Here is a 21,089-nt window from a genome sequence, read left to right as displayed (position 1 = left end):
TCCATTGAAAATATTGGGAATTTGAAAATGCCTTCCTCGAGTACCTCATCCTGTGCATCTCATCATTTCTGCCAATTCTAAACACATTTCAACGGTCAAAATCATGCCAGGATACCTGGTTTTTGTAACCCTAACACTACCCTGGGTCACTCCCCTAACCCTAAGATAAGGAAAAGTTCCTTTGAAAATAGTGTGATTTTGAAAAAGACTTGCTTGAGTATATTTTCCCGCACATCTCATCATTTCTGCCAATTTTAAGACCATTCCAAGCATCAAAACCATGCCAGGAAAACTTGTTTTTGTAACCCTAACCATACCCTGGATGTCACCACTAACCCTAATATGGGCCTTTTTGTACCTTTGTAGTATGTTTTTATTTAAATAAAAAATTTCAACCTAAAAAAAAAATTTCAACCTAATATCAGGTAAAGTTCCAGTGAAAATAGTGGGATTTTGAAAAAAACTTCCCTGAATAGATTTTGACGCACATCTCATTATTTCTGACCATTCTAAAAAAATTCCAACCCTCAAAATCATGCCAGAACACCTGGTATTTGTAAACCTAACCCTACCCTGGGTCACTCCACTAACTCTAATATAAGGAAAATTTCAATTGAAAATAGTGCAATATTTAAAAAGGCTTCCTGCAGTAGCTTTTCCCCTCACATCTCATCTTTTATGCAAATTCTAAACACATTCCAAGTGTCAAAACCATGCCAGGACACCTCATTTTTGTAACCCAAACCCTAAACTGGATCTCACCTCTAACTCTAATATCAGGTAAAGTTCCATTGGGATTTTGAAAATACCTTCATTGGGTACATTTTCCTGCACATCTCATCATTTCTACCCATTGTAACCACATTCAAACCATCAAATTCATGCCAGGACACCGGGTTATTGTAACTCTAACCTTACCATGGGTCAATCCCCTAACACTAATATAAGGAAAAGTTCCATAGAAAAAAGTGAAATTTTGAAAAATCCTTGAGTAGATTTTTCAGCACATCTCATCATTTCGGCCCATTCAAAAGAAAGTCCAAGAGTCAAAGCCGTGACAGGAGAACTCATTTTTGCAACCATAACACGACACTGGGTCACTCCCCTAAACCAAATATAGGGATTAGTTCCTCAGAAAATAGTGCAATTGTGAAAAAGGCTTCCCTGAGTAGCTTGTGCTGCACATCTCATCATTTATGCCCATTCTAAATGCAGTCCAAGCATCAAAACCATGCCAGGAAAACTTGTTTTTTTAACCCTAACCCTACCCTGGGTCACTCCCCTAACCCTAAGATCTGTGCATCTGACCATGTTGTGGATTTGTTGCTTGGAATGTGTTTAGAAGGGGCAGCAATTATGAGATGCGCAAGGAAATCTACTCAAGGAAGTCTTGTTCAAAATTTCACTATTTTCAATGGAACTTTTCATATATTAGGGTTACGGGAAAGACCCAGGGTAGGGTTAGGTTTACAAAGACCAGGTGTCCTGGCATGGATTTGATGCTTGGAATGTGTTTAGAACAAGCAGAAATGATGAGATGCGCGAGGAAATCTACTCAAGGAAGACTTGTTGAAAATTGCACTATTTTAAATGGAACTTTTCATATATTAGGGTTATATGACTGACTCAGGGTAGGGTTAGGGTTCCAAAAACCAGGTGTCCTGGCATGGATTTTTTGCTTGGAATGTTTTGAGAATGGGCAAAAATGATGAAATGTGCGGGAAAAGCTGTTCTAGGAAGTCTTTTGTAAAGTCACACTATTTTCAATAGATCTTTCCCCTGTATTAGAGGTAGGTGAGTTACCCAGGTTAGAGTTTCAAAAACCAGGTGTCCTGGCATGGATTTGATGCTTGAAATGTGTTTAGAATGGGCAGCTATAATGAGATGCGCGAGGAAATCTATTCAAGGAAGTCTTGCTTAAAATTTCACGATTTTCAATGGAAATTTTCATAAATTAGGGTTAGGGGAAAGACCCAGGGTAGGGTTAGGGTTGCAAAGACCAGGTGTCCTGGCATGGATTTGACACTTGGAGTGTTTTTAGAATGGTCAGCAATGATAAGATGTGGCGAGGAAATCTACTTAAGGAAATCTTTTTGAAAATTGCACTATTTTCAATGAAAATTTTCATAAATTAGGGTTAGGGGAAAGACCCAGGGTAGGGTTAGGGTTGCAAAGACCAGGTGTCCTGGCATGGATTTGGCACTTGGAATTTATTTAGAACGGGCAGCAATGATGAGATGCGCGAGGAAATCTACTCATGGAAATCTTTTTGAAAATTGCACTATTTTCAATGGAAATTTTCATATATTATGGCTAGGGGAGAGACCCAGGGTAGGGTTAGGGTTCCAAAGACCCAGTGTCCTGGCATGGATTTTATGCTTGGAATGTTTTGAGAATGGGCAAAAATGATGAGATGTGCGGGAAAAGCTGTTCTAGGAAGTCTTTTGCAAAGTCACACTGTTTTCAATAGATCTTTTCCCTATATTACAGGTAGGTGAGTGACCCAGGGTAGGGTTAGGGTAACAAAAACCATGTGTCCTGGCATGGATTTGATGCTTGGAATGTGTTTAGAACAAGCAGAAATGAGGAGATGCGCGAGGAAATGTACTCAAGGAAGACTTGTTGAAAATTGCACTATTTTCAATGGAACTTTTCATATATTATGGTTAGGGGAGAGACCCAGGGTAAGGTTAGTGTTACAAAAACCAGGTGTCCTGGCATGAATTTGACAATTGGAATGTTTTTAGAAAGGGCAACAATGAAGAGATGCGCAAGGAAATCTACTCAAGGAAATCTTTTTGAAAATTGCACTATTTTCAATGGAAATTTTCATATATTATGGCTAGGGGAGAGACCCAGGGTAGGGTTAGGGTTCCAAAGACCCTGTGTCCTGGCATGGATTTTATGCTTGGAATGTTTTGAGAATGGGCAAAAATGATGAGATGTGTGGGAAAAGCTGTTCTAGGAAGTCTTTTGCAAAGTCACACTATTTTCAATAGATCTTTTCCCTATATTTGAGGTAGGTGAGTGACTCAGGGTATGGTTACGGTTACAAAAACCATGTGTCCTGGCATGGATTTGATACTTGGAAGGTCTTTAGAACGGGCAACAATGATGTGATGCGCGAGGAAATCTACTCAAGGAAATCTTTTTCAAAATCGCTCTATTTTCAATTAAACTGTACGTATATTAGTGTTAGCAGTTTTTTCATGGGTTAGTCTTACAAAACCGAAGTGTCCTGGCACAGTTTTGATGGTTGGAATGTGTTTAGCATTAGAAGAAATGATGAGATTTGCTGGAAAACCTACTCAAGCAAGTGTTCTTCGAAATCACACTATTTTCAATACTAACCTTATATTATTGTTAGGAGTTTGATCCTGGGTAGGGTTAGGGTTGCAAAAACGAGTAGTCCTGGCATGATTTTGATGGTTTGAATGTGTTTAGAATGGGCAAAATGATGAGATGTGTGGCAAAAGAAACTCAAGGAAGACTTTGTCAAAATCACTCTTTTCACAATGGATCTTTAGTCCTAAATTAGGATTGGGAAATACACCAGGGTAGGGTTAAGGATTACAAAAACGTGGTGTCCTGGCATGATTTGAATGGGTGGAATGGGTTTACAATGTGCAGAAATGAAGAGTTGTGCTGGAATAGGTCCTCAAGGACGGCTTTTTCAAATCACTTTATTTTCAGTGGAACTTTACCCTATATTATGGTTAGGGGTGTGTACCCGGAAACCTTTAGGGTTACATCAACGAGATGTCCTGGCATGGTTTTTAGGGGGGATTTTGTTTTGAATGGGCAGAAGTGCTGAGCTGTACAGGAAAACTTCTCAAGGAACTCTTTTTCATAATCGCACTATTTTCAATGGAACTTTGCCTTATATTAGGGTTAGGGGTGTGATCCAGGATAGAGTTAGTGTTACAAAAATTAAGTGACCTGGCATGATTTTGATGGTTGGAATGTTTTTTGAATGGGCAGAAATGATGAGATGTGCAGGAAAAACTACTCAGGGAAGGCTTTTTCAAAATCACATAATTTTCAGTGTAACTTTAGCTCTATATTAGGGTTTGGGATGTGCACCAGCTTAGGGTTAGTGTTACAATAACCAGGTGTCCTGGCATGATTTTGATGCTTGGAACGTGTTTAGAATGGGCTGAAATTATTACCTCTGCACACAAGCTCCTCAAGGAAGGTTTATTCATAATCGCCCCTTTCAATGGTATTTTACCTTTGCATTAAGTTTAGGGATGTTCACCCATGTATGGTTCCGACTGTGGTGTTGAACGTATGGCATTCATGCCACAGCAGCTACACAGAGCCTTCTCTTTCAGCTTGTGAGCCACCTCACTCCAGCATCGCCCCCGCATCCAAGTGTTGGATAGCAACGCACATAGTGGCCATGTGCATGCTTGGAAAGGAGTAGCGCCTTCAGGCAGTGACATCGCAAGCCACAACTCATTAGCCATGACTCGTCCAAGCTTTTGCTTGGCTGGTCAGTGCACTGCCAATGATATAAATATAATTGCTTGTTGTGACTATGAATTGTTTTTTCTCAACTAAAACCTCAGTTTTCAGGTTTTATTGTAGTGTTGGCATTTTGTGATAAATAATTGGGTTTTGGGTGTCAGTTTGGGCACTTCGGGCTCTAAAAGGCTTCCCATCACTGTCCTCAAAGTAGCATGGGAGGTGATGTTTGACCCTTTGAATGTCTGCCACTGTTTGACTCTTCGCATGTCCACCCCACCAACCCTTCACATGGGAATATGGAGCCCCAGATTCCATCCTTCTTTTACCTGAGTGTTGGAGAGGATTTTCTGGTCTTGCTTTGCTAGGCACAGGGGGACCATTTTAAGGGCTGCCATAGGATGGCTTTCTCTTTGTCCAAGTTGGATGTAAAGATAAAGAACCACCAGAAGAGCATGCGGCAGGAGTCTGTCAACACTTGAGCACTAGGACTGCAGGCTGAGCAGGTGCAGAGTTCACCTGGCTGCAGCCTTCCCCACTTTGCTTAAATTTATTGCATGTCTATCAGGATGATAGACATTACCTACATACAAACCCCTATACACGTACATCAGCATATGCACATTTTATGCAAAGCTGGGTCCCCTTTGTGGTGGGGAATGGGCCTTTTTCTCCTTTGACAGGGCTTAAGTGGTTTTCTCCTAGATTTTGGGTGCCTATTCTGGATTGAAGCATAGGGAAGCCAGTTCAAACCCCCAACTTATGAAGATTGGTTCAGAACGTTTGTTGCTACATATTCTCATGCAAGGTGATGGAGTTACAGTGGTAGTCAGTCAAAGGCTCACCTCCCCCAGCTAATTCTTTGCTCCAAATTCTCCCTTGTGCCAGTAGCTTATTTTTATTTTGCTCATTTTATTTCAGTTTAATGAACTGCCGTGGCTATTCTCCCCCACCCTGACACCCAACGTTGGTGCTGAGAATTGCCAGGGATTCTTAAACTCTCATGGATAAATCTCAAGCTTCCCCAGCTAAACTGTAAACTCTCAAGGTGCTGCTATGTGGCAACTGTGTAACTTTTGAACACTTTTTGAGAAAGTAGAGGAGCGAGAAACTTAATCAGCAAAGCTGTTCTTTCTTTAGGGGAGGGCGTTATTCCTTTGGTTTGCAGCCAATTAAAAGTACAAAATTATAAAACAGTGATTAGAAAATCTGGTACCTGCCACCTGGATCCAGAAGTATTACTATTTTTATAGAAGTATTAGAAAAGGTCCCATTGTTTCCATACTGTTTTGGCCAAAGATCAGAGACTGTAGAAACAGCAATAAAGTTTCTGTGCATTCTTTATTTTTTTAGGATGTGGAAGAGTGTTGCCATCATACACTGTTGGAGGCAAATTTCAAACTTCAATTTTAGGAGCAGGAGGGCAAATGTGGGTGCAAGTTTAAAAATTACTGTGCATTCTGAAGAACCTTAGAATTGAGGGATGACATCCATTTTAGAAGAGGCATTCTGAAAACCAAATAGGACAAAAAGAATTTAGTTGAAAAACTTGAATACAGCAGCGTCTGATAAACCTCAGCGGGACTTTCTTCTGAATAAGCCTGTCGTACAGACGTGGCCAACCTGCAGCTCCAAGATGGCACTGTTTTCTGTGCAGCCTGCTAACCCAGGACCTCCCTCTTCCTCACAGCCCAGCTGCACAGCAGGGTGAAGGGAAAAGACTGCTGCTCCAGTGCTACTATTATCAATGTATTGATTTCTTTCTCCTTCTTTCCTCTGGCCTTAATTTGTCTTTCTGAAGGTTCTCAAATAACCAGGACTCTGGAGAACGTTAAGGGAGAGAGATACAATGCTCTACGTTCTCAGTGAAAGTGCTCAGAAGGGTCAGATGCTAAGATGTACATAATGCATGAAGCTGTAGCCAAGTTATACCCAGCGCTGGCTCTGTGTCATGGCTGGGTGCCTCTTCCCCATTAGGTACTCCAGGGACAATAATGGGTAGCTTACATTACAGAAAGGCAGGCTGAACTTGCTAAGAGCCAGAGCAGTTAGACAATGAAGCCAACTGCCTAGGACATGCATTTCACCTTTGTTCAATTGTTAATTAGTGACAAGAGGTATAACAGCTATTGAAAATGCTTAGCAAAAAGTTTTTCATATACTAAATTGCACCAAAGCTGCAAATGTAACTGCTAAATAAATCCATCTACATCTTTTCCTTCAAAATTCTGCAAACTAGATAAACTACCATTCCAACATTCTCTCTCACAAATTTTTCGGCTGCCTGCAGGCCTGGTGAGGATTTTTTGCTTCCCCTTTTAGGGTAGATCTGCTGTAAGCATGAGGAGGGTTTAAGGTCTGATCCCCCTGCCCCCCAAGTGGAATCTTGAACTCTGTTTGCTACCACATACAAGTCAATTTTTAGGGAACAGCCAGTGCTCTTAGCAGACAGTATGTATCATGTATTAGTTCACTGACTAAGAAACATGGTATAAACCTAATGCATAAATATAAAGACTTGCAATGCTGAATCTTTCACAGGCTGTCCCAGTGCTGGCGGTGGCTTCCAAAATGACTGGGTCCTCACTGTGGCAAACAAGCCAGGTCTGTTTGTCCAGGGGCAATAGGAAATGATTGGGACTGATGTGTTAGGGCCCCCTGCATGAGGTCAATATATAGACATCCTTAACAGTTCATTCTGAAATGTTATCCAACCATTTGCCTGTGGGGTTGGAAGCCATCAGATTCCCCAGACGAGTCTCCCCAGACTCCAGTCCCCTTGATGCCACAGGAGTCCAAGCTCCTGCCAAGTGCACTTCGCGTCTGTGTGGCATCAAGAGCTGCACGAACCCCCTGCAAGCAGCATCCCTCTTCCATGCCACATGCAGCCACCTTTGTGTTGCCTCATGTAACGCCAAGGAAGGTTGCCAGCTGCACAGCCTTGGTTCCATGAGCTGCCACGGACTTCCTTGTGGCTCGCTTTCCAAGACAGGGCCAAGAACTAGTGGAGATCCTCAAATGCTAGCGGACAGATTGTGTGGCACTTCAACACATCCCTACACTACGCCACCCCATAACCGAAACTTTGCGGGTGGTTTGCGGCAGTGCCTAAGCAAGACTGCGATACAATAAAAGTAGCCATTGAAATGTTCAGTAGTACAAAATTTTAGAAAGAGTTTAGCATCTTTAAAACAATGTAATGATTAAAACTGCAGTTAATGTATACTTGTTAAAAACACAGGCATGAGTGCCTCTACTGGCCATTAGATGACCTGAGACATCTCTAAATGCCTCATACCAGAGGGCTGTCTTAACCCTGCACCAGACGATGAGTTGGCACCCAGCTGGCCTCTGTGGGGAGATCATTCCACAGTCAGGAAGCTGCCACCGAAAAGGCCCTCCCTTGTGTTGCTGCTCTCTGAGCCTTCCTTGGAGGTGGCTCTTGGAGGAAGGCCTCAGATCACGGTGCATGGGCAGAAGTTAAGAAATATGCCTAGAGGAGATTTCTCTATGCTGGATAGCCAATTGATACAAGTGTGTCTGATACTGTTCTGCAACTTGGGCATATAGGCAAAGGGATACTTGGTATTTGCACTACAATATTATTGCTACCTGTATTTTTAATTGGCAATGAATGTGTGTGTGTGTGTTTAACAAGTAGCCTAAGCGGTGACCTAAATATGTGTATGCACACTACCTTGTCCCTGTGCATCTCCACTTCCAGGAAAAAAGCACCAGATGGTCCCAGCAATACTTGAATCAAAACAGCATCCTTTGTTGTAGCATTCTTGAGCACTGATGTATGGGTAGCCACAATTTATTCTTTGCTTTAGCTGCACGTCACATTGTCCTGGGTCTGTGAAATACAAAGCCCATGTGCATAATATGATTGTGTTGGCAAGTCTTTGTTAACAACATAGATGCTTTCATTTTCACCTGCTGAACTTTCCAGACTGTTTTCAAAGGCAACCCCATGTAGAACACTTTGCAGTAATCCAGTTCAGTGATTAGCAGAGCACAAACAGCAGCGGTTAAGCTACTCTGTCCAGATAAGGACATACTTAGTATATAAACCTAAGCTGGCAAAAGGTGCTCCATGCCACCAAGTTCTCTTGTGCATCAAGTGACAATTTTGGTTCCAAGAATATTCCCATGAACTATAAATCTGCTCTTTGCAGGGACTGAAACCTCCCTCTAGAACCAGTTGAATATCACTCATCCAAACCAAGTAAACTGCGCACTGTCTGGACTGATTCTCAGTTTAGTGGCCAACTTTCTGCCCATTACTGTGCCCAGGCACCCAGTAAAGCTGGGTGTTATCCACAGCCTCAGTTCACACCCTATGGACAACCTCTTCTGTTGGTTTCATGCAGGTAGTGAACAGCATGGTGGACAGAATAGATTCCTGTGGAATCCCATCACAAAGCTGTCAAGGAACAGAGCAGAAATCCCCCAGCAAGAGCTGTTGGAATTGATGTCCGCATAGGAATGGAGCCTCTGTAGTACAGGGCCTTTAAATTCCAACCTAGACAACCTACTTGGCAGGACATCATGGTGGATGGTACTGAAAGCCACTAAGAGGTCTGAAAGGTTCAACAAGGTGGCACTCTCTCAATGTATCTCCCAGAAAAGTTTGTCCAACAGAGACGACTTATGAAAGAGCGCTCATACCAAGGACTGATTTTTCAGTGGCAGGCAGATTGTTTTGATTTCAATATTGTGAAGGTGTTGCATTGATCAATTTCTTGCCTTGTCACGATCAATGGTCAGTAAAGCATCAGGTGACAGTCCAAAAGTATGTATTTTGGATTTAATATCTTTCATCCACTTACTCTCATGAGAGTCCTCCATACCAAAGAAAGGCAGACTGCAAGGAGCTAAATTCAGGCATAGCCAAAAACGAAATGCCCTGAGTCAGGCCTGTGTAGACACTGAAGGAAGACCACTTTCCAGCCTCAGAGAAGCATTTGGAATGCAGCCTGGTACGTACAGCAATTATTGCCTAAGAAATTTAGACTGCACAATTTCTACTGATTTTAAATTTGTATTGGCCCAGATTGTAATCCCATGTAGCAACTGAACTAATAGCTTAGCTCTATGAACCTCCAGCACTGCAGGCATAAAATTATGTCCTTTTTATTGATAAATGCATTAAGGTGGATCAGGCTGGTTTTATAGTAGGGAGAAGGGATGTCAGACTTGACTAGAAGAGTACTAAATGGAATAGCATTCATATCAAAGAAAAGGTTAAATATCATGAGATTTTTTTAAGCTTTTGATTGTAAGGAATGAGCCGTGATAAAGATGTTGATAAGGATATTAGAATTTGGTTCACAATTTAAAAGTGCAATAAGTCAATTATAGTCATAAAACTTTGCCACAGTGACAGTTAATGATGCTTTAACAGAAAGAATATCCTTAGGCCGAGACACTAGGCAGGAATGCCTTCTTTCAGCAATACTGTGTCATTTAGTTATAGAATTATTAGCAAACAGTATCAGAAATTATGATATTAGAGAAGGTATTGGATTAAGAATAAAATTAAGATTAATTTGTTTGCTGATGATACATCATTATCAATTGAGGACCCATTAAAAGTTATGGATCAGATTAAAATTCATTTGGTGGAATTTGGTGAGATAACAGGTATACAGGTTAATTGGGATAAACCTGAGATGATGTCGTTTAATTGCAATAGTGAAGAAAAGCAGGGAATTAAGAATACATTTCAAATTAGAATATGTAATATTATTAAATATTTAGGTATCAATATCTCAAAATATACTCAATGTCTAAAAAAGAATAATTTTGATATATTAAAATATGAAATAAATAAGATACTACAACAATTCAGGAAAATAGGATTATCTTGGTTTGGGAGGATAGCAGTTTGCAAAATGAAAAATTTAGCTAAAATTAACTTCATATTTGGGATGTTGCTAATTAGGATATTAGGAAAAGAGAAGATTGACAAACTATGATTAATAAATTTGTAATGGAGATGAGAAAGCAATGATTAGTAAGAAAGGATTATAAATCACAAAAAGAGGAAGGACTAGGTATTCCAAATATTAAACTATATTATGAAGCTAATCAATCAAGATTTATACCAAATATTATATTGCAGCATGATGAGATAATATGGGCAGAAATAGAACAGGAAATTGAGGAATATTTCTTAAATCTGGTTCTTAGACAGGATGATAAGATTGTAAAAAAGGTAGAAAATCCCCTTTTTTTGAAATTAATGAAAAAAATTCCCAGGCCTTATTTTTTGAACTGCTGCTAAATGAAATATTTAAAGCTGCATTTTAAAATTAGATTTTCTCATATTTAAAATGTTTTGAAATTATCTCTCCTTTAAAAGTGTGTTGCATTGTTGTTGTTGCTTTAAAATGATTGTATGCAGCCCACTGGATTTCAGTCCATTGATCCCAAAGCCCCTCCCGACTGCAGGGTAAAAGATCCTAGACATACGACTACCCAGTCTCTGCTTGAATACCTTCAGCTACAAAGAGCCCACCAATGCCCTAGACAGCTGGTCCCAATGCCTGACTGCCTTGATAGAAACCTGAAATCTGCTTTTCTGTAACTTAATCCTGATATTTTGTGCCCGGCAGTCTTGCATGACAGAGACCATGTTTGGAGTCCTCTTCTGTGTGACAAACTTTTAGATACTTGGAATAGTATCATATCATATCATATCCTCTGCCTATCATCTTTTCTCTTCACAGCCAAATATACCACACAGTTCATTTCCAGTCTCCTAATTATTTTTGTTGCCCTTCTCTGAACTGCTTTATCTCAACCTGTCTTAAACTAGGATGATGAGAGCAGAATGAAGTGTTCAAGGTGCGGTCTGCCCAGGACTGAGCAGAGTAGAATTATTACTCCCCTTGATTTTGAAACCACATTTCTATTAATACAACTCACAATTGCATTTGCCTTTTCTGCAACCAGATCACTCCACTAACTCATACTCAGCAAATTATGTTTCAACACATTTTCTCATTTGCCTTATTGTCCTTGTTCTCATTATCTATGCTGCCCCGAGAGCTTCAGTTATAGAGCAACTCAGAAATGGAATAGACAAGCAGACACATGGCTTCCCCCTCCAAATGGTACAGTTCTACTCACATAATTTAGGATACATTGCATTAGTCAGGCTGCTGAGTCCTACTATAAGGACAATGACCACTGGCAAGAATCTCTTGGATTCCATGGCAGCTTACGGTGCTCTTTTTTGTCCTGAATCTTCAAGTCTCCATAAGAAACCAGTCCAAATTGTTTAAAAACCCCAATAGCACAAAGACTAGGCAAATGATTCACAGAAATATTTTCTATCAACCTGTTTGTTCATCTTTTTCTGATAATTTTTATCTTGGGTGGCCTATTACTATGTCACCATTACTCCACCTATGTTTATATTGATTAGAATTAGCATGTATACAGCAGATACATTATCAAGCAGAAAGAAATGATGGCTTGATTGTCAGTCTTAGCAGCAAAAGGAGATCTGCCCTGAATTCTTTCCTCCTGAATCATTCCTAAATTCACCCTTACATTAATTCATGTTCTCTCAGTGCCAGTTCAGTCAATCACAGTAACTACCCATTGATTGAGGAAATACCCAGTAGTGTCAGGACAAGGACGTACAGGCTCATTCTGCTGTCTACAGAGAGCCCCAGTGCCATGCGCCAGCTATATATACCAAATAAAGTTGTTCTCTTATGGCTTTGAAATATACTCTCTCTGTGTGGGCATTTGGAACTGTTGTGCCCTCTCCAGTGGCCTTCTCATTGAAGGGTGCCATGGAGCTCCCAGAGACATGGAAGAGGCTCCATGAACTAACTCTTGGACAATTGTACCTTCCTTTTTACACACATTGAGCCCTCCAATATTCAGGAGGCACATGCTGGCCTGCCAGCTGGTCCTAGGGCGTGCTGGTGCTGAAAGTGGAGGCTCAACTGGCCACCAGACTCCTGCTGGAAAAATAGGAACTCTTCATGTGTAATCGTCTCATCATCAAGCCATGGGTGAGGGTCTGTCATAAGGAGATCATTCCTCGGGTGGAAGTCCTGGCCTGCAGCTGTGTTCCAGATGGAGCTTTGAAGGCTCAGAATGGAAAGCCTTTGGTGTTGAAAAAATGCCTGCCTTATTTTTCCTCTAGTAAGGTTTCTGCAATCCTGATTGTCCTGTGTGTGGAATATCTATGAACTGTTTTCTTACAATGATGGAAGCTAAGTATTTTTCCCTCTTCCAAGGAAATTATTGCCATGCTGCTTGTTCTGAGTTGAAATGTTCAATAGAGGATTATAGTGGCTCATAAGACAACATACTTGGTAACCATGGGCAATAAAGGGGTTGGGTATTGATGGGCTTCCATAGGTTCCTTCCCTAGGCAAGCAACTTATTCTGCCCCTCTGATAGCACCCTACATTCTTATATTTGTATGTGACATGCTGCAGTGTTTCTGAAAATGTCTGCTCTTCTCATCAGAGTACCCCAGGTGATCAGATATGTATTGTGATAGATGAGGTCTAGATGATCTTCATTCTCTCCATTTTATCTTCACTACAACACATTGAGTTGGTAATTGGCCCAAAGTCACTCCATTATCTACGTGACTAGACCTGAATCTTCGGGGACCCAGTCCAACAATCTAACTGTTATACTGTACTAGTTTTTCTACTTGTTGGGAAATATCTTGTTAGGAAGCATCTCCCACAGTTTAGAGATGTAATATGTATGTTTTCAAGTTAAGTCTGCCAGCTCCCAACCTCTGACTAAACAACTCCCCCATACTATCTCTTAAAAATTAGCTGGATTAGCAAAAATATTTACATGGTATCAGATAAGCTTAGAGGAGTCTTAACATTGGTGGGAGGTTTAGGACAGATAAAAGGAACTGTTTCTTCACAACGCATATAGCTAAACTATGGAATTTGCTGCCACAGGAAATGCTGATGGCCGCCAATCTGGACTACTTTAAAAAGGGATTGGACAAGATTGATAAAGGAGGAGGATATCAGTGGCTACTAGCCTTGCTGGCTCTGTGCTACCTCCTTTACCAGAGGTGGCATGCCTGGATACACCAGTTGCTGAGGAAATGGGCAGGAAGAGGGCACCTATCCTGGGCAGTTGCTCTCATCCTGCTTGACGGACCTTGTTTGCCATCGGGTGTTCAGAGTGCTGGACTAGAAGGGCCGTTGATCAGATTCAGCATGGCTTTTCTTATGTTCTTAACATACATAAGGAACATAAAGAACAAAGAAGCAAACCCCCCCCAAATATTAATCCTAGATTAATACATCCTCTACAGGACATGGTTGGACAGATTATGCATGATTTTGTTAGTGACGCTCCACACAAGAAGGACTTGTTCCTGAGCTAGAAATTAAAGTTCATCTATGGCTCCTTGGGAGAAAATACACCATGAAATTAGAATGCATAACTTTTGCTTTCTCCTAACTGAAGCCTCTTAACTATAGATGTAATTATAAGAAACATTGACTGGAAGCTAACCTCAGGGTGCAAAATAATATGAAAAGTCCAAAAATAGGCCAGGTGTACTGTGATAGCTCTTCTGATAAAGGCCTTTGCATGGTTTTTTAACATAGAAATGCCCCAGAACGAAATGCTCAGTCTCAGGCTGAGCCATTTCAGGTTGTAGGTTGTCTCTCCATAGAGAACAAGAGGGAGAGGAATGTCCAGGCTCCCTTCCTGTAAAAAATACACTGTGGGAAAGAAAGATGTCAGTGATGGAGGTTGCCTGGCTATGACAGTAGGAAGTTAATGGTGGATTCTGTTCAGTTGTAAACAAAATGCAGTTGACACAGTTTTGGTTTTCTTTTTATTGTTACCAGTGAACGTACAATTGGTACCTCATTCTAAGTACATAACTGATTAACAAAGGTGTGGTGGATAGAAGCTAGCTGTTCTGAATTAGCCACACAAGATGACAAACAAGCCATCAATATACTAACATTGATGAGTCTCTTGAGTTTGTTTCACAGGTAGGCTAGAATCATGGTTGCTGAACTGTGGAGAATTAATAAGATTAGCTCAAGCAGCAGCCAGGCATAAAGGGTAGAATAATTCTTGGTCATTTTTACAGCAAATATAGAACTGTTTTAAAAGTAAGTTTAAAATATATTATGTAGTTTTGGGTAATTGATTTTCATATCCAGTGTTTTGGAAAGTACAGCCAAACCAATAACTCTTCCTTCTTCCTTGCTTCTAACTTGTTTTAAGAATATTTTTTTCTTGATCAGAAGTTGCTTCTGATTCATATTCATCAATTTTGTATAGGGTAGTTGTTCCCAACCTTTTCTATGCTTCACATCTCTAGAAAATGTTTGATTTATGTTCATGCCTCCTACAAAAATAATATCAGATTTGAAGATGAAGAAGTCAAATTTCTAATTTTTGAACCACTGTTTTACATGCAGTACTGCAGGTGAACAAATTGAACTAACAACAAGAACAAAAGTTTTTATCTCAGTGCATAAAATTCAAATATAAATTGAACAATGAGCCAAACTATTGGGATAATTTTTGGCAAAAAATGTCATGATTTGCCAAATTTGCAGCCTTCTTTTTTCACACCCCATGAAATGTCATCTTGCACCCTACGGGGGTGCAGGCATCCCAGGTTGGGAACCCCTGGTATAGGGGAAGTGGCCATTTCTGGGAATTAGAAAGGGAAATTCCTTACACACATGGAGTTGGAGGAGGAACAGAGGACAGAATTATCCATTTTGTCTCTTCACTTGTAACTGAATATGGAGCCATGTTCCTGTGACTCTTAAAGAAACATCAAGGATATCTTACAAACTTCAGAAGAATAAGTAATATGAATAGTCCCAGGATGATGAGTGTGAACCAAATATCATTGGGACTGATCAGCTATTGAATCTTGATTAAAAACACAAACACATACAACACAAACAGTAGTTAACAGTTTCCTTCTCCAGATCCCCAAAGGAAAGGAAGTTGAAACAGAAATAACAGAAACAGATGAGTATTTGGAAGCCAGAAGGGAGAAAATGGGTATATAAACGGATCACTAAGTTAAGTGTGCATGGAAAGAATCTGAGTCCACATTTACTGTCAGTAGAATTCCAAAACATTTATTAAGATGTTGGCAATGTATGGCAAGGGCCATACAGACAGGCCTATCTGCTACATGCTGCCTTAACAGATGCCCCATCAATCATTCATCATCATCATCCACTCAGGAATTGGGCTTAATCTTTCCCATTCCCTGAGTGGAACTCTGCTTGAAATGCTTCAGCTATTGGCAAGGTTGGGGACATGATTGTTGCGGGCCAGTCCTCCCCCTGTTGTCCCAGTGCAATCTTCCACTGCTGTTTGCCCAGGTCCTACAACCCTCCTGGGCAGATTTTCAGGGCCTCATGCAGGACTGCAGGGAATGGATGGAATTGAAACATTGGCTTCTCCCCCATTCAGCCAGCAGAAACTTTTGCTGGATCAAAGGCCTCCTGAGGTTGGAGGGAGCCCTTCCATCCACAGTGGAAGATCTCTGGATCCAAGCAATGCTGATCATCTTTATATGTCTATGTTATCATATGATTCAAGAACAGGAAGCAGGAACAGCCACCAGCAAATCCAACAAAAATTATTCTGTTCCAGGACAATCATTGTAGGCCAAACATATATTTTCACATGTATGCCTCTGCTAGAAGCAAACATAAGACATGTTAATTAGGCTATGGGGACCATACATAACCAAATTATGTGAGCATTAGCCTCAGAGTCTCAATGAGTTGCTTCAGCTTTCTTAGCTATGCCCTAATTGCAATCTAAATATTCTGCAATTTGCTACTTGAATCTTCCTTTAATCAACCTGTTATTACAGTCAGAGTTGTCAGGATCATGTCAATGTACAAAAAGTTAGGTCCTCTCATTTTCATCATTATAAATGGAAATCACATCTGTACTCTGAGTAATGCATTGACCAAAGGTGCAGCCCAGGGGAACAGGACAGTCTAATATCAAGCACCTTGCAACATGGTGCGAATGGGCTAATCTACTGATAAGTCCCAGGAGTCAGTTTTGATAGATAAGCAAGAGCAGTGTTTCTTCAGCTCTGTTTTAGGGATCCTCCCCAATTTAAGATAAAGCCCTGGTGACTCTCCAAGAAGGCTGAAAGTAGACTATGCGGTTGAGCAATGCTGCCCTGAGGGCACTGCACTGGGAACAAAAGGCATTCTGGTTAAGAGGGAGGGATCCAGAAAAACACATGAAGAAATAAAAGGCATTGTTTTGCTGGAAAGCACAAGCACACACTGGAGAATACTTCCCTCACTCAGAACAGGGAGGACAACAGATGAGATGTACAAATTTGCACATGCAGTAGAAGCAAAGAAAGCAAACATTGATTGGAATGCGTTTCTGCTTTCTCTGGCTTTCCTGTCATAATGGAAATAGCTTTCAGCTCATTATTTCAGTGCTTTTAAAATAAATAATATTAATTGTGGGATCAACTAAAGTTTCATTCTTTTTCTCTCCCAAGAGGGTGCTCACAATATATGTATAAGACATTCCCTTTCAAAAAATATATGTGTAAGACATTCCCTTTCAAAAATTGCATCTCAATTCAAAATTATCTTCTGCTTCCCCCTCTGCATGTTCTTATATAAACCTCAAATCGTCCACTCTACTGCACACAGCTGATGACCCACCCATGAAAACACATACTGGAATAAATGTGTTAAGGTGCTACAAGATGCTTCATTCTTCTTTCTTCAAATGGTTCATAGGGATTCCATCTGGAAGTAATTAAATAAACTTTCATTCTAACTAATAGCTAACTTGGGGATGGGGGAGTATTGACAAAAAGGTCACCCAAGTATAGGCTTTTTTTAAAAGCACACATTCCTAAAAAGATATGAAGAAAGACTGTACTGCTTGTCCAAAGCAATCAAATGAGAACTGAGCATATATATCAGCCATAGAATGGGAATGCTTGTTTTAAAGGTAAAAAGATTTGTTTTCTAAAAAATTAAAAAGCCAGGGAACTGGGCAAGGGACACTTGCTGTGCTTGGTTGCCTGGATCGCTGACTAGCAACACTTTGGTTACAGGATGAGGATATACTGCAACATTTGGCTGCGGGTTCCATTTGTTAGGATTGCGGAAGAAAAATTAAAAATAAGGCTAGAAGCTCATGTTCGAGTGATGTGGTTAGAAAGTGCAGAGAAGTTGCAAATATGCTTTTCATTCCAGAGAAGGCCCCCTCCCTTGTACAGCTTTTGCTCTGCTTCTTCTTTTTCAGTGCTTGCGTGGTATTTTATGAAGGTTAGAGCTGAGTTTGCATGTGGTAGACAACCCAGTGTAGCCTGATTTTCTCCCCCTGCAGTCAGATCAGCCGCGGTGCCTGCCTTCTCCGACACGGGGTGATTTCTTTTCTTCAGCAGGACACGCTGGCAAATGTATTTGAAGCAGGAGCGTGACGCCAGAGAGAGCTTTTAAGCTGAAACATAACGGAGGCTTGGTCACAGGCCCCACCATGGGAACCATGCAGTGATGGCATTTGGACTGGGAAGCTGCTGAGACAGAGCAGGGGCAAGGACCTCCCAGCCTGCCTCGCCAGCCCAGCTGTCCATGGGCTGGCCCATGTTGCAGCGGCAGAATACAGGCTGTGCATTTGCTGCTGGCACAGTAGATCTGTAGGCACGAACAGAGGTTTCAGTTCACGCTAATGCTATCTCCGCCAGGTTTCAGTCTCTCGTGAACTTATTCCAGAATGCCTGTGAATCATGTAGTAATAATAATGGAATCATGTGGGGATGGCCATATGCAGGGCTTTTTTTGTCATAGAATGCACCTGAATGGCATTCTGGCACCTTTTTTTCCAATGGATTTTAGAAGTGATTTTGAATCATAGCAGATCAGCAACAAACATCATTAACATAGTGCCTGCGGGCTGCTATTGTGTCTGCTATCTGCTATCTGATAGTGAGATAGTGAGGGCGGGTGGGGCGCTGCTCTCGGCTTGGCCTTGGCTTGGGACAGACGGACACAGACGCTGCTCCGCTGCTCGTCTGCCGGCGACGTGAGTTCCGGCACCTTTTTTTTTTTTTTTTTTACAAAAAAAGCACTGGCCATATGCAATGTTTTCGTGCTTCACCTGACACTGATCCCGTGGCCACAGCTTCAGAGTCTGGGCTGGCCACTTGCACCTGACCAACAAAAGAGGAATTGCATCACCCCAAAGATGCCAGTTTGGCTGATAGTTGCACATCTACATGTGTCTATGAAGACGTAAAATTAATAACCGTCATTTAAATAGAAATTGAGAACATCCCACCATAGTGGAGAAGAATGACTAGGCGACCTGTGTGCCTCATCAGTTTACCCTGCAGGAGTGAATTGCTGATAGGTCACTTCAAGGCCCCTCCTTTTGAGAAGGTGCTTTGACGGCAGACCAGACTTGGATTGTGGCCAGCCCATCAGACAGAAGAGACACTCAATCAGATCTCTGCCTGTAGTCATTTTTCCCTGCAGCTACACATCCCTCTGACAGCTGCAGGCGCTGAAGAGGTAGAGCTGAGGGAAGTGTGCCCACTATTGGCTGGAGAGTTCTTCCCCTGGGTGGGGGGGCAGGTCCTGTAGAGCATGAGAGAGCAGTGGTTTAACGTTTGTGCCCTCAGCTTTTCCCCTCTTCTGAATTGGCTTCCCATACCTGCAATTCCAGGGAACATACCAGGATCCCCATCCAGAATGCATCATTGTGCTTCTTTTTAGTAAGGGGAAAAAAGAAAGACTGTTTACCAAATAATTTCACAAAGATAATAAAGGCAGAGGGTTATTAGATAGATTTCTGCATTCTTAAGCATAATAGCAAAGTTTAACAATGTAGCTGTGGAGCTGAGACCATTCGTCTGGAACTATTGTTGTAAGAAAGGATCACATTGTGTGAGAATTCTGAGATTTACAGACATTATATAAGCAGATCAGGACTAGCCTGTGCATCTTTTCTCTTGTCAGAAAAGCAGCAAGAAATCGGGGTGAAAGCAGGGAATGTTTAAAGCATCAGCTTTGCGGGTATCGTTTCTCTTGGAACATTTCCACTGACACATTCTGGGTTTCAGCCTTTGTTCCATGTACTTCTGCAGAGAAAGAACAAGAAAGCATTTTTATTTTAAAGGAACTTGGAGTGAATTTCTTTGTTAAGAAGTGTTAGGAGGTTTATGTTGTTCTGTGTGGTTCCCTGCCTAGGTTGCTCACTATGGTTTTAATGTCCTGTTTCCTTGTATGTCCTGGTTTTGCATCTTCCATTCAGTCTCTGTGTGCTTCATGTTTTATTTATATCATGCCTTTTCCCTCCAAGGAACCTGAAGTAGTTAACACAACTCCCTCCTCTCCAGTTTTTCTCACAGCAGTCCTTGTTCTGGGTGAGGCTGAGATGCAGTGGCTGGTCCAAAGCTGACCAGTGAGCTTCACCATCAAATGGAGATTAAAACCTGGATCTCACAGATACCCAGTTCAGCAAGTAGAAACATAGAAACATAGAGTGAGTCAGAAGGAGTCACCTGGGCCATCTAGTCTGACCCCCAGCTTGAACTACTTGCACACTTGAACTACTCCGCCATGCAAGTTCTCCAGCAATGTGTTCTTCCCTTCCAGTTCTTGTCCACTTTTTAACATTCTCATATACATTCTACAAATTCACCTTTTTGAAATATTGGCTGCACTGTGTCTCGCTAGTGCAATAACACACAAACTTGTTTACACAACTGCATGAACAATTTTACCATCTTTTTCTTGAAAGAACAATCAGGTTGTTAGCTTTGATAGATGCCAGCATTAAGAATCATTGGTATTCCTCTAATTGTAACTAATGTCATTATACACACTTTTTTGGGGGGGGAGGGGCAGAATATTGCATTGCCAAGTAGAAGTGCTTCAAAGTGGATAAATTTTAACACAAATGCATTTTACTTACTCTTGATGGAAACACCATTTGACCCCTCGGATTCTGTTGTCAAAACAACACCCTCTTCTTTGACATGTTTCTCTAGTAATTCCTTTATATCCACACTCTCTTCTCCTGTGCGGAACTACATTACAGGTAAGACGTCCTATTCAGAAAAATAAAAATGCAAAATTCAGAACTCCTTGTACAGAAAGGTTTCATTTGGGCACACCCCAAGATTATCCAAGGTTCGACAGCAACCTTGGCTCAGTCATTCCCCTTCAGCTTAACTCACCTCACATATTTTTGTTTAGACTCATATGGAATAACAGTATGTATGCACATTAGAAATGCAAATAGATATTTTTTAAAAAATGGGATCATACAGTTCCACTTCCAAGGAAACTCTCATAGTTTTGAACTCTTGATCTTAAGGAAGCTTACAGTGTTTTGAAATATTTCCCCTTTCATGTATTGCACGAAGGGGCAAAACATGCTCAAAGGGGCCGCAGAGCTGTGCTTTAGCCCCACCCAGATTTCATGTGGCTGCTCCCATCCCCACCATCCAGACATTCACATGGACATCAGAGGCAAAGAATCCTTCATGCAGAAAGCTTGGTGCATGCAGGCATTGCTGTATCCAAGATCCTTGCTTGATCAGGCTTCAAGGACCCAGGGAA

At 41.2% G+C, this 21,089-nt stretch overlaps 1 protein-coding gene across 1 annotated transcript in view; it reads right to left on the bottom strand.

The window, feature by feature from the left end:
• Nucleotides 1-5,962: 5,962 nt before the first annotated feature.
• Nucleotides 5,963-21,089, bottom strand: part of LOC123029123 (putative gastrointestinal growth factor xP4) — a 43,130-nt gene continuing 28,003 nt past the window's right edge. The window contains exons 7-10 of the mRNA XM_044441738.1: nt 20,440-20,575; nt 18,582-18,673; nt 8,165-8,323; nt 5,963-5,976 (exon numbers count right to left, since the gene is read on the bottom strand). Of these exons, the coding sequence (XP_044297673.1) occupies nt 5,963-5,976; nt 8,165-8,323; nt 18,582-18,673; nt 20,440-20,575 (401 nt within the window). The remainder of the gene's footprint in view (nt 5,977-8,164; nt 8,324-18,581; nt 18,674-20,439; nt 20,576-21,089) is intronic.

This window comes from Varanus komodoensis, unplaced genomic scaffold (genome assembly GCF_004798865.1).
Source record: "Varanus komodoensis strain SLA01 unplaced genomic scaffold, ASM479886v1 scaffold4, whole genome shotgun sequence".
Classification (NCBI taxonomy): Eukaryota; Metazoa; Chordata; class Lepidosauria; order Squamata; family Varanidae; genus Varanus; species Varanus komodoensis.
Note: the sequence above shows the minus strand (reverse complement) of the source record. Positions and strands in the feature narration are given on the sequence as shown.